Genomic DNA, 13684 nt, shown 5'->3' on the forward strand with positions numbered 1-13684 from the left:
AAACCACTATCTGGAGACCGCGCAATAAAAGATAGGTAATACATTTACTTTGTAGATTTTATGCTTGACCGCACATGGAATATTTAAAACACGGTCCCTCGGAGTGGAATGGTCATCCATTGGAAAACGGTTCGTTGCCAACAAACTTATAAAACGTCCAGGTAATGCAAAGCGAATTCTTTGCGTTCTCTTTTTTTATTGTGTACCAATATTAGGTAGAGAGAGATACACGAAGGGTATTTTTTAGTCCGTGTTTTTGTATTGTATTATTACCATACGTGAATTTTTGTACAAAACTCATTATCTTCTTGAAGTCGAATAGGTCGATCCAGTACGAGCTTCATAAAATTACGATATTATTATTTTCTTTTCATAAATCAGTAGGTACCTGATTATTTTTTGCAATCATCAATTTTTAAAATTAAAGCAACAACTTTTTCAGTATATTTATTACCTACGCAAGTCAAAAAAAAACGAGCGGCCAAATTGCGTATCACAACGCACAGTTCTGCACTGGTTATGGGTCTTCATCCCCTCTTTACAAGTAGGGGAGGTATCCTAAAAATGTATTTAATGCAATTTTACCACCTTATCGGCATGGTAAACATAATAATACTTATGCAAAATTACATCTTTCTGCCACTAACGGAACTATAAGGATTCCTTGTAGGATTACCGAACTAAAAATACCCCCAAACACCTTCAACACTGCATAAAACAAACAAACGACAACCACCAAGTAGCAGTCTTACAAATCCATTCAGTAAATTCACGACACTTATAAAATTACCTCCCCTGCCCATTGACGCCCTTTTAACCCGCTCAGAACTCGCTGACATCTAATTAGTGAAAATAAAAGATAATTCAAACGTTTTTCTCGTAATTAGAGACGTCAGATCGCAGGCGGTGACGTCGCGAGGGCCGCGATTACGTATTCAAGAGGCAAAGGCTTGGGTAAGGGAGACAGCAGTACAGTAAGACTCTTCCGTTTAAATATATCGTCAGGACAGGAACACTTTGAGATTTCCAATTTCGTTGTCTAAAATAAAGGACCATGCATACCAAACTCCAAGTTTCTAGCACAATTGGAAATACCCTATAGGTTTTGATTACCCGATAATTTATATGGTAACGCCTTTTTTAATGATGTTAACTTAGAAATTTGGCTTTTTTACTGCTCCAAGGGGTATTAAACCTGAACATTTGCTTTTAATTTCAGCTTAATACCTTTAGGCCTATATTCAGCAGAGGACGTCTTTCGGCTGACATGATGATAATATCTTTACGCGGACGGTATACAAAAAGGGTCCGTTTTAGCCGAGTGCGATACGGAACTCTAAAAAGGTATCATCTTGATTACTTACCTTTTTTTAATACAGACAGTTTAGTAATTGAAAAAAAAATCCGATTGTTTTTCTTAGCGTAAGTATTCGTCTCTACCTCTTATTACAAACACTACCTTTTAACTTTTTAAAATAACCTTTGCCTACTGGAGATTTTGTGTGTGCTAGGCTGCCCGTGTTGTCACCGTCATATAATTAACAAAGGGCCTCTCGTTCAGCGTGCTTGCCCTCTCGAGAACTTGAATAAAGCTGTGCTGATTCCAGCTAAAGGAAACTGCATTTGTTCCTTATAAAAATATAATTAAGTATACAAATATTAACTAGAATATTAATATAGCTCGGGACTCGTCGGTTTTCCTCGTTTTCCTGAAGATTAATATGAGAAAGAAAAAGAAAACCGATCTTTTGTTTCGAATTCCGAACAACATATAGGTACCTAGCTTATATTAGGGAGAAACGTGGTGCTTATATTTATTTTGTTTATTTGACTGCATGCTGATGGATTTACAAGAAAAAATAAAATCAATGCAAGATGCAATAAAAAAAAACTTTTGATTTTTTGACGGTTAGGGTATTATACAATTATATTTGTATATACATATTTATTTATTTACGTCAAATTGAACCAACTCATTGCATTCATACAAAAATACAAGCAACAATCTCAAAACACCAAGCAGTAAAGCCAGTCGCATGGCAAGTGAAGCCGCAATTACCCCTTCCGTCGATAAAAGGTAACAGGATTGCTAATTTATTCAAAAACAATTCCGTTCAGATTACTCGTTGTCATTTATTTTACGAGTATGTCATATTAAAACGCGAGTTTAGGGGTTGCCAGGATTACGCAGTTCCCCAACTCTGAATACTGCCTCTAACACTCTCGTTATTCGCGTCCTTTTTTATCCAGTGTAATAAGAAAAGGACGCAGTGATCGACAAGTGGGAGATGATAGGTCGTGTTAGTCTATCCTGGCTTCGAGCCACGTCGATTTGGCTCTAGTTAGATTGGCAGCGGCTGTATGGACCGTAAAGGGTCCAACTTTCAACTATGTGATTTCAGTGACATATGGAATGTTGATGACTGGGTTTAACGGGGTTTGGAAGACCGACAATGTTTAGTTGGAATTATACAATTTTGTTTATTCACAACATCGCGGGAGTTGTGGGCATACCTTAGTGGCGAGTTGTCATTGCTTGTGCCGTTCTATAAGGTCCTTTGTTCAACAGCGGACGTCTTCCGGCTGATGATGTTGGTATTATTTCGTATGTTCAGCAGCATTTGATTATTAACACTTAACGATAAGTAATACGAGTAAGTAGCTTAACGATACCCTGTGATTTTCCAGCTGAGTTAGGTACTGTTCATTAAATCAATGTTTGGAGTACGGCAATGAAGAGTAAAAAACGTATGAAACTGAATCTATAAAAATAAGCATAAAATATTCTCTACAATACTCCAAAGTTACACTAATTTCCTTTAAATTAATTGTATTTTGACATGCCGCAAGTACTTAATATAAAATACGTACCACTTGCACTTTAAGAAATCCGTTGACAATATTCATCGTCCTAGCGTATAAACATAACAGTACCATCAAAAAGGTTTCAAATTCAATATAAAAGCAAATCCTCGACGAATCAGAAGTGTTTTTATTTACTTTTTTATCGGTCGGGATTGGTTGGATGCAGTACGATGGCGTCGTCAACCTATCGGTTCAATTTTGTTGCACATAAGCGGCGATCGTATTAGATCAATGTATAAAGGGTCGTTTCAGATATCCTTTATAGTCTCGCTTAGATACTTTTAGCTTTATATTTTGCAGTTTTCTTCTACATATTTTGTTTTAAGTTAGATAGCTGCAAATGCGAATGAATTATGATGTAATGGAATATGGAACAGTTTACACAAGTACTGTCTATCGGAAAATTTGATTACTAAACTCTCGTAGCACGTTGTTACATTTACGTCACTCATAATTGTTTTCCTTGTCATGCAATTCTATATTACTGCGACATTTTCAGTGAAAAATTCCCATAGTGGGTCAAGATTTAGTTGGTTCAAAACAACTAAATCTTGACCAATAGCATATACGGGGAATTAAGCAATCGATTATTTTTATCAAGATAAGTAGTATTAGTTACCTATATACGCACATTTAATGCAATGTTTATAAACGCGTCGTTGATATCGCACGTCATTTATTAACCTACAATTTGTTAGCCCCTCATGTCACTATTCTACTCCAGTACCTTTTTTATATTGGAACAGAAAAATAAATAAACGTCAAAGTTTGCTTGTATATCTCAATGTTAAAATAATGGCAAGCTACCTATTGTGAAACAAATCTGGCACATTTATAACACAGGTAGCGCACGATATAATACTAAAGCCACTGCCTTAGTTAATTAATAAGTGGTTTCTAAGGAACCGTACCTCTCTATTCTAATTAGTTACTGCCCCCAACCGCCGCAGACATCGTTCTGGGCTATCCAATTATTCTTTACATAAGACCTTGGGAAACAAAGGTTGCCGACCAGTGCATTCATTTTAATCAGATTGGTTTAATCACGGGTTTAATGAACAGATAATACGTACATATTAAGGAGTCATATAATACTATCGGTAAGAGTTCTACTACTTACAATGTTACCCTAGAATATTTGTTGGTGCTATGAATTATTTAAATGTGTGCAAGTGCATCGTATAATCTAAGACAGTGTTTTCCAACTTTTTCAGGACCTCCCTTGATTTGAAAAATATTTGGCGACCCCCTGCCTACCTCCACTTACAGTGGTTATATCTTACGTTGGTAATACATACATTGAAAAATCATACACAATAACGGTGAGAGTATTTTAAAGATACCGCGACCCCCATAAGGGCGACCCACAGTTTGAAAAACACTGATCTAAGAAGACGGTTATTCTAAAAATAAAAATAACCATATTTATGCGTTTTGATTTTAAAGTTACTGACTTTTATTTAGTTGACTCAAAGTAATTCTTTCAAACCTTTTAGATGTTAGTGTTTTTTAAATAAAATTTTAATAGTCTCTAGCTGGAATGTAAAATTAGTCTCAATGTAATCTTAAACTCAGTTAAATGGCTAAATCGAGATACCTATAATTTTTCCAACAACTGGTAATATTGTCAGACATACGAGCAAGTACGTTTTAGGCTCCGCGACATTTTTCACTTTTGCATCACATAAATTAGCGAACTTGAACGAACATCATCATCATCATCAGCCGGAAGACGTCCACTGCTGATCAAAGGCCTCCCCTTAGAACGCTACAATGAACGCCAACTTGCCACTTGACTTATAATTCCATCATGTTTGTAATGAGATATGCAAAATAAATAAAATCATCATCATCATCATATCAGCCGTAGGACGTTGGACACTGTTGGACATAGGCCTCCTCCATAGACCTCCAGTTGCCTCGGTTGGAAGCGGCTTGCATCCACCGCGAACCCGCGACTTTAACCAGGTCATCCGTCCATCTCGTTGGTGGACGTCCTAGGCTGCGCTTGCCGATCCCCGGTCTCCACTCGAGAACCTTTCGGCCCCAATCATCATCTCGTCGTATCCTACGATAAGAGCCACAATTACAAATGCTCATTTTCAGGAGAAGCATTTTTGTGTTTCTTTCAAAATATAAGTAGCGAATTGATAATTTTGCAATTAAATAATGTGTATTAGGGTTCTAGGGTCTGTAAAACAAAATTTATGTTCTTAATTATACATTATAGATAGATTTTTCCTTTAAATCCTTTTTCGTCGGACTAAATGAGTTTTAAAGGGCCATAAGCTACATTGTGCTTTTATCATCGAAAAATTCGAGGCCACAACTACCATTAGGACCAAATTGTAGTTGTAAAATATTTGCGTTTCAACATTTTTTTAATTTTAGTATTTTTCTTGTAATACAGAAAGAGTGGCAAATAAGAAAAATATTTTATTTTTATTTTCTAAGATTTTTTAAATCATAAAGCGTAGGTACGTAGCCACAGTGATTCTCTAAAATAAAACAAGTCCCATTTAAGGAAGCATAAGTGAAACTAAAAAAAAATCATACTTAAAATAAATATTTAACTTCTGAAACTCAAAATATTCTCTACGCTCTTAATATAAAAAAAATTGCACATTATTATTTACTCAGTCTTCAGTACTCATTGGGATCTTTCCTTATTCTTTCTCATCGTCTGTATCACCCGCAGTAGCAACACTCCTTTCTCATGAGTAACGTTGTAAAAAAGTCATGAAATCCTTCAGGTTTTTTATTTTATTTTTTTGATATTAAAGATACTTGTCTTTATTACTTTTATAGGGTCCGTGCTTGCTCTTGCAATATTTGTAACTACACTCCTTGTCCCTCTATTCGCCTTATTATATAAGTCGTTATTGTTTTTCTATTCGTCGCGAAAATCGTAACTAAGTATATTAATTGGTAATAGGGACCAAATATTGGACAGTGTAAGTTAAGAAAATAAAGATTAACTACATTTCTTTAAAGACAACGTTTCATTATTTCTTAATGTGGTGAAGATATTTTTTTGACATTCATAAGTGCTTGTTATAGCCTAAATTGAATAAAGATATTTTGACTTTGACTGAATATTTACAGACTGTTACCGACAACAATAGCGGGCTAGATGTTTAAGCAAACCAAGTTAATCGCAGCGCAGATTTTTGTCAGAGCTACAACACATAAATAGAAGACAAATTGATGAAGACTGAATTTTAAATAAAACTCAGATGCATTAAAAAGCAGTAGCCATCATTGTACAAATTAAACGAAAAATAAAATGTTGGTTATATAATTTTGGAAACTTTCCCGGAGTCACACCGAAGTTTTTGTCAACTTGAAAACCTTCAACTTCTCGCTACTACCTATACCTACTGAATTATTTTTGCATAATGTCATCGTCGAAGAAAAAATTACGAATAATTTCTTCTCTCTGCATAACTATATCATCTAGAACTTCATCGGTTTCTTTGTTTTCTACAAGGATAAAATTTTCATTCTGACACGGAATTGAGCTAAACTCCAAAATTGTCTTTTATCATTGCACATTCTACATTTTCGCCAGTTTTTTCTTCGTGATGTCATCAGGCGAAAACAATTCAGCAGTAGCAGAAAGTTAAACTTTTTCAAGTTGACGAAAACTTCGGTGTTGCTCTGGAAAGTTTCAAAATTATATCACCAATATTTTTTTTCGTTTTATTTAAAATTCGGTCTTCATCAATTTGTCTTCTATTTATGTGTTGTAGCTTTGAAAAAATCTGCGATTAATTTGGTTTGTTTTCAACATCAAACCCGCTGTTGTTGTCTGTGACGGTCTGTAAATAATAAGAAATACTGAAACGATGTCTTTAAAAATATGCTTAGGTAATCTTTATTTTCTTACTTAGGTACACTGTCTAAAATATGGTCCCGATTGTTAAACAAATAATCTAGATCTTGTTTTTCAGGTTCTACTTGAGACTTCTCGTTTTATTTTTCTGTAAATAGAAATTAAAAAGCACAGGCAAAACATTATTAATAATAAAACGTCACAGAAACCATGCCGAATTTTATAAGAAACCATAAGAGAATAATATTCTAGCCTATTGGCCGACTGACAAGAAATTAGAAGGTAAATAGATATAATAATGCAAAATATACAGCGCAAAAGGCCTCAAGTGCCATAAGAACCAAAAATAGACATGTAAAATCACACCTTCCAAATAATTATTGTTATCAAAAAGCAATTATGTTCATTCTATGAAGCCGAAATGTTAGTAAACTGCCCAAATATATCTTTAAAAAGCGAATATTTGAGCAATAATTCAACAAAACATAATTTGTACATAGAAAAAGGTCACTACCGCAATTGTGGCCACACATTGCTATACAAATAAAATTGAGCTATTACGCGATAGAAGACCGCAGTAGCCGTTCGGGCTTTATTCTAGGTAATATTAACTACTTCATTAAATTGTGTGAATTTCTTCATTAAACTATGTAAATATATAAATGAGTACCTAAAAAATAAATAATACAAAAGTAAACCTAAAATAAGTAATAAACAGAATCTGAATATTGAAAAAACTTTATAAATCAATTTCGCTAAATTTACTTGGTGTTTACTTCTTTTGTTCAACGCCATCCTTTGTAACTATTTTCACTAGTGTAAGTCATCGACGATTTTTTTATGGTTTTCATTGTCAATTAACGAAAAATAGATGATCTTACAAATGAAATAAGCATTACGAATGCACGCCACTCTTCCGGCGCTGTCCGCCGATACCGCAGAAACGGCGCTTGCGCCCCTCGTCGCACCCGCGTGTCTCCTTTTGCACGGCGAATAAGGACAGCAGCGTATTTCTGGCTTTACTCCGCGTTAGAAGTGAGACATACGTAATTGTGGCTTTTTAAAATTATTTTTACTATTTAATAAAAAAAATATTAAAATTATAATTTTAAGTTATAAACATGTATCTTGATGTGTAGAATTCAATTTACAATAAAAAAACTAAAAGCCCTTATGGTGATAGTGGCTCTTATCGTAGGATACGGGATCGATCTGTTCTCCGTGCTATATGGCCTGCCCATTGCCACTTCAACGAGCTAATTCGCTTGGCTATGTCAGTGACCCTTGTTCTTCTACGTATCTCCTCATTTCTGATTCGCTCCCGTAGATAAACCCCAAGCATAGCTTTCTCCATAACTCCAGTAAATAAAATAAATAAATTTGAAGGCTGTTCTGTAACTGAACTGACCGTTACTTAGTTACGCCCTTCCAAGACGAAGGACAATCGTTTTGTACATCCTTGACCACACGAAGAGGGTCCATCGTTTAACTTCACCCTTTACAATCTACATTATTTACTTAATAAAGGAGAAGGAACATAATTTACTTCTTACTAGCTTTTGCCCGCGGCTATTCGGCCCGCGGGAATTCGTTATCGTCGCTCTGTTCCCTCGTGAAAGTTGCATTTTTCCGGATAAAAAGTTCACATTTATAATATTATATAAGTATGGATATGGAATTGATTTAAGGAATCGTGACCTTGTTTTAAATTAAATTACTTATACCCAATTGCATTATATTGTAAGGCATTAACTGAGCGTGAAATACTTATTTATGATCACGATTTAGAAGTCACCCTGTAGTAAAATTAAGATAATTCTCCAAACTGCACTTCAACAAATGTCCTATGAAGATACAGAGAAGTTATTGACGGTAGTAAAATAAATATAGATAAAGTTAAATTAGCTTATGATAATAGATAGGTAGTTAATTTATAATCTCATTATATGCTAAGACTTCCATTATTATGCATGTGATTAAATATTTAATTTATTTGTTATGTAATACCTTTTTTACACCTGAAACACAGGAATTTCCTAGTTCAGGTATAATAATTAGTTTCCCTTAGTACTTATATAATATCTAGCCTATATGTTTGTCATATTTGTTAATTGTGTAAGAGAAATAAAGATTATTATTATTAGTAAGTATAAATATAAATAAGATAAAGTTCTAACTCTAACTAAAAATATGCTTTTGATGGCCCTTTAGGAAACGAACTAAACTTTCTGGATCCAGACGAGAAAAACTGAATTTCGCCCGTCGTCTGTAAATTGCAAACACAATGTTGTTAAGCAGTCAGCACTAAAACCTAATTTGAATATAGGTAAATCCGTCTATCCGTGCATTTGCATAATCACCGTACGGTGATCAATTTTGTAGAGAACGACAATAGCAGGCAAAACTAACCATTAATTCGGCACATTAACAATGCTATTGTCTAAATAATTGAGTGACAGATACTCTGTTAGATTTCGTTAGGTACCTACACTGTTGTGTGGCATAATATTTTTAGATAGACAATCCGGAGCAAAAAAAGATATTACATACTATAAAATAGAGCTGAGCTTTGTTTTCTGATACTGTTTCGAGAAACAGTTTCTTATAAAGTAACGGAAGTTTCTTTAGACATACACTTCGACTTGAGAAACGATACCACAGACTACCACATACATGCGTTGACTTAAGGAAATTTTCTCAAAAGAAAAAATAACAGAACAAATATTTTAAACTAGTTTCACAACAAACGTTTTATAATATAAAAACTGTTTCTTGAGCCAAACTGTTTTTTGAAGCAAACTGGTCAAATATCCTAAGCCGTAGCAAAGAAACTGTTTTTTAAGTAACTATTTTTCGAAACTTTTACTTGTATTAAATGATATTGTAACGGATAACTCAACCTCACGTCTTAAACCGAGTTTAGCTCCACATGTTTCCGGCTATTTCGTAGCCCTTCTTCTCAGGAGCACGCGAACGCGACTTGGCGGCTGCCGCAACACGCACACTACGCGCCACCGCTCTGCTCGCGCGACTCATTTCAAAACATTAATGTTCAAAACTGTTACTTGTCTAAAAAAACTGTTACGTTACGTTTCACAAAAACTACGAAACGACCCAGCTCTACTATAAAAGCCCGCAAGGGCGAATAATGAACGTACAGTCACTAGCACTAATACATTGTCTATTTCTAGGGCCTTCATGACGTGTCAGATATTTCTGCACGCTCCGTGGTGGCAGATATTAATGCAGGTGACTGTACCTGTGTGCGCAAGTGGGGGAAATGTAGACAACCGGGGGGAATCGAGTGGTTCCGCAGAAAAATCACTGCTGTAAGGATACTTTTACAATTTTACTGATAGTAAGTTTTTAGCCACAACTCTACTGCGACTCAAATGAATAATCCGTGTTTCCACAAAAACATAAACAGCCATTGAATCACTATTCATTTTTCGTCGGCAGTAGGTAGGTCAAAATCCAATGCAAATAAGTCAGGCTTGAAAATTACCCCAAAATTAGTACGAGTAGTCAAGGAACTTTACAGAGCTTTACAAATAGTTATTAACTTACTCCGAAACCCGAGGTGTCGGGAGCACCACTTTCCAAGTGGTCATCGAGGAAATTCTCGCCCCAGGCGCGAGGGCGGTCAGTCCTGGCGTCAAATTGAGTGACAGCCCTTCCAAACGCCCCGCCAATCCCGAGGGTACGACCTTTGCTAACACTAAGCTTTGCCAGTGACGTGTGTTTGAAAGTTTGCACAATGGTTTGCCCCGAATTGCCTGTGCTTTGTGCTAGGTATTGTGATTATAGGTAGTTTTTGATATAAGTGCAGACTCGTGCCGGTTCTAAATAAACTAGCGCCGCGTTTGATATATCATATAAAATAAATTGAATGATACAGTAGTGATTATCTAAATTTTAAAGTTTTTTAAACACTTTAGACTCAGTAAGTGAAGCGTGCAAAGTTTTACTAATCTGTGGCTTATCCAACTCGTGGTCCAAAATAGACGTGATTGTGTAACCTGTTGTTTACTTAAAAACTTAAAACCATGAAGTGAAATAAAAAACTAGGCTATTTTACATATAATGAGCAAAAATGACTTTGTAAATAACGTGAAATGCTTCATTATTTTATTTACATTGCTCGGCCACAACTTTTTATTAAATTTGTCAAATTTAAAAAATATTTTCCCGCTGTTGTTTGTAAAAGCATATTCGCACGTCTTTTCTGCACACTTGTGTTACCCTACTTTCAGAGTGAAATCTTTTCTTTTATTTCCCACAGTAATGTTGTTTGGAATGGCAGCGGACCGTAATGGCAGTTGAGAAAAAATCTGGATGCCAGTTGGTCGTCTATATCTGAATGTTTTGATTTCAGAAAAACTAAACTGCCTGTCATACTGACTGTCAATATTGTATTGCTGTCGTGTGAGAAATATAATACTTTGTTTAAGGTTTAAAAAACCTACTAGACACTGGCAAAATTGTCCTCCAATGGATAGCGCCACATTTTTCTAAACAACAACAAGGTTTATATAATAGTAACTAATAACTACAAATACCTAACAATGATGGCTCAATATGTCGACAATATAAGAAAGTTAGTACAAGTTTTTTTTTAGATGTGCTAAAATAATAATTACTCAAGTCTTAATGCAATGGCGCAACAAATTATAATAATGTTTAAACCACTTTTGCTTTTCATTACAGGTATAAGGCAATGTCTAGGAATCGTATACGGAAAAGTCCCGTAATGAAGATACCATTAAGCGAACTTGACCGTGACAAAGTAGATAGGGTAACTGAACATAAGATTACTTATTATAAGAGTTCTTTCAAAGTTCAAGATAGAGAAGTGGCTGAAATTGGGCCTGTAAACCCTTTTCATTTGCCGCCTCGTGACAAAATATTACCTGGTAAGGAATTTAGTAGAAAGGTCAAGAAGGAACCTTTCATAATGTCTGACCCAAAAACTATCTGCGATATCGATCCAACTTTCTACAAAATTATCGAAGGCAGACCTATAAGACAATTTGTTGACGTTAAAGTATACATGAGGGATATTAGGAATATAGCTCTTACTAAATCAAATATAGCCTACTTAAGGGATCAAATGATTCAAATCGGTACCTCGTATTCAGTTGAGCTAGAAGAGTACGAAAAAATAAACAAGTTATGTATTAAAACAAAGAACAATTTCGTTCAGTTCGCAAAAGAATGTTACATGTTTGCTCAAAAGCTTCAAGAACAATCAGAAAAGAAAGCTAATGAGTTGCAAGCACTAGCGGAACGCTTGGAAATATGCGGCTTCCAGTTTGTGAAAATAAGGAACGAGATAAGCAACCTAGGTGCTACTTACGACATTTTGCATTTGTACTATAGATTTCTTACCAACGTAGCACCTTTGTCGTGGCGAAAATTGAATGACAAAGAATATAATAAAAAGAGTAGCTGTCATTTCAGCGAGCAAAATTTAGTATCCGCTGACGAATTGACAACAGACATGTACATTAAACGATACGACTTGAAAAGTCCAAGGCCGAAGTTATATTTTCAAGAACCCGAGACATTGATGCACGTGTTTGATAGATTAAGTGCCCAATGTCTGACCTATATGCAAATAGACACGTTTTCCAGTCAAATTTCTTCGAGCGTTATAAAAAGGCGAGACTATTTAAAGCATTTAGCAGCTCAAGAAATAGAAGAATATCAATTTCAAATAGCTAATTATGCAAAGGAACTGGAATGGATGAAAGAACAAGAAATTATCCATAAGAATTTGTTTGAGAACTTACTAAATACTGCATTTTATGAGCTTTATGCTTCATATGACTCATCGAAACTGTTTACCTGTGTGCAGTATGTCCACATGCAGATTTTCGGTGATCCTGAAGATCCTAAAGATAGTGCAGCATACCTAGCGCAGCAGCTCGAAAACCTATATGTAGAGATAACACTAGGAATGGACAGTTTAGACGTTGAAGTAGTCAAAGAGGCAACTACTGAATTATTTGCAGAAGACATAAGAAACATGAAGATGGCAGAATTGGCCCAAAGGCAGCTACGTGAATGCAATATTCTGAGCAAGGCGCTGTTCACCAGTTTTGAGCCTCCGAGGCAACAAAAGCGACGTAAGAAAGAGAAAACTACGCGTGAGTCAAATACCGAACTATAATTTGAATTGATGATTAATTTTATGTTAACAGTGTGAATCTTTACTTTAGTCACTTTATTAGTATTAGCGGTTGTGTTTTGCCCAGTTTGGCTTCGGGGTGATTATTCTGAAGGTAATTATTATAAGTTGGCTGGCGCATTCGACGCTTCCCTCTCGCGCCCTCTGGGACTAAACATTTGCTTTCATGAATACCTTAACATAGCAGACGCTGCGAACCTACGCCATGAAAGCAACAATGTAAATTTAATCTTAATTTTCATTGTAAATAACGCGCATTTCCACGGTACGCGTCTTGAAGTTTTTTTATTCCGTACTAAAGCGAATGAAGATACATTTTTTAATGTTTGGTTCTTTGCAAAGCGCATTCGTACCTATTGAGGGAATAACAGAAAGGTAATAAATTCGTCGCTTTTGTGTCTCAATTACTTCGCAAATTGAATAATCTCGTTTTTGATTACTCGGCGTCGGGGGAGGAGAGGCAAAAAGTTCATATTGTGTCAATATAAGTTCTAAACGCTTTTTAAACACGTTAACGTCGCGCAGCCGATCACCGAATAAATTTAAATTTATTAACGAACTGATTTGACTCCGCCCACTTCGCTGACAATTTAAGGGGAGCAAAATAGGTTTTGATTAAAATTCTATTTAGCTTTGGCCCAAATAAAAAATAGAATTATCCTCGTTTTCTTGATTATCAACTTTCTCTTCCTACGATTCATTTTTTTAAGCGTACATAGAGGGTGGCGTAAATAATGTAGGTACAGTCGAGTTCATAGACTTGTGAACAAAAATTTGATCAGAAATATCTGAAC

General features: G+C 35.3%; 1 protein-coding gene across 1 annotated transcript; it reads left to right on the top strand.

Annotated features, from left to right (window-relative positions):
• The first annotated feature begins 11163 nt into the window (after positions 1–11163).
• Positions 11164–13481, top strand: LOC141431626 (uncharacterized). The gene is made up of 2 exons (XM_074092807.1): positions 11164–11297; positions 11408–13481. The coding sequence occupies exons 1-2, from the start codon at positions 11266–11268 to the stop codon at positions 12870–12872; spliced, it is 1497 nt and encodes a 498-aa protein (XP_073948908.1). The 5' UTR covers positions 11164–11265; the 3' UTR covers positions 12873–13481.
• Positions 13482–13684: the final 203 nt, after the last annotated feature.

This window comes from Choristoneura fumiferana, chromosome 10 (assembly GCF_025370935.1).
Source record: "Choristoneura fumiferana chromosome 10, NRCan_CFum_1, whole genome shotgun sequence".
NCBI lineage: Eukaryota > Metazoa > Arthropoda > Insecta > Lepidoptera > Tortricidae > Choristoneura > Choristoneura fumiferana.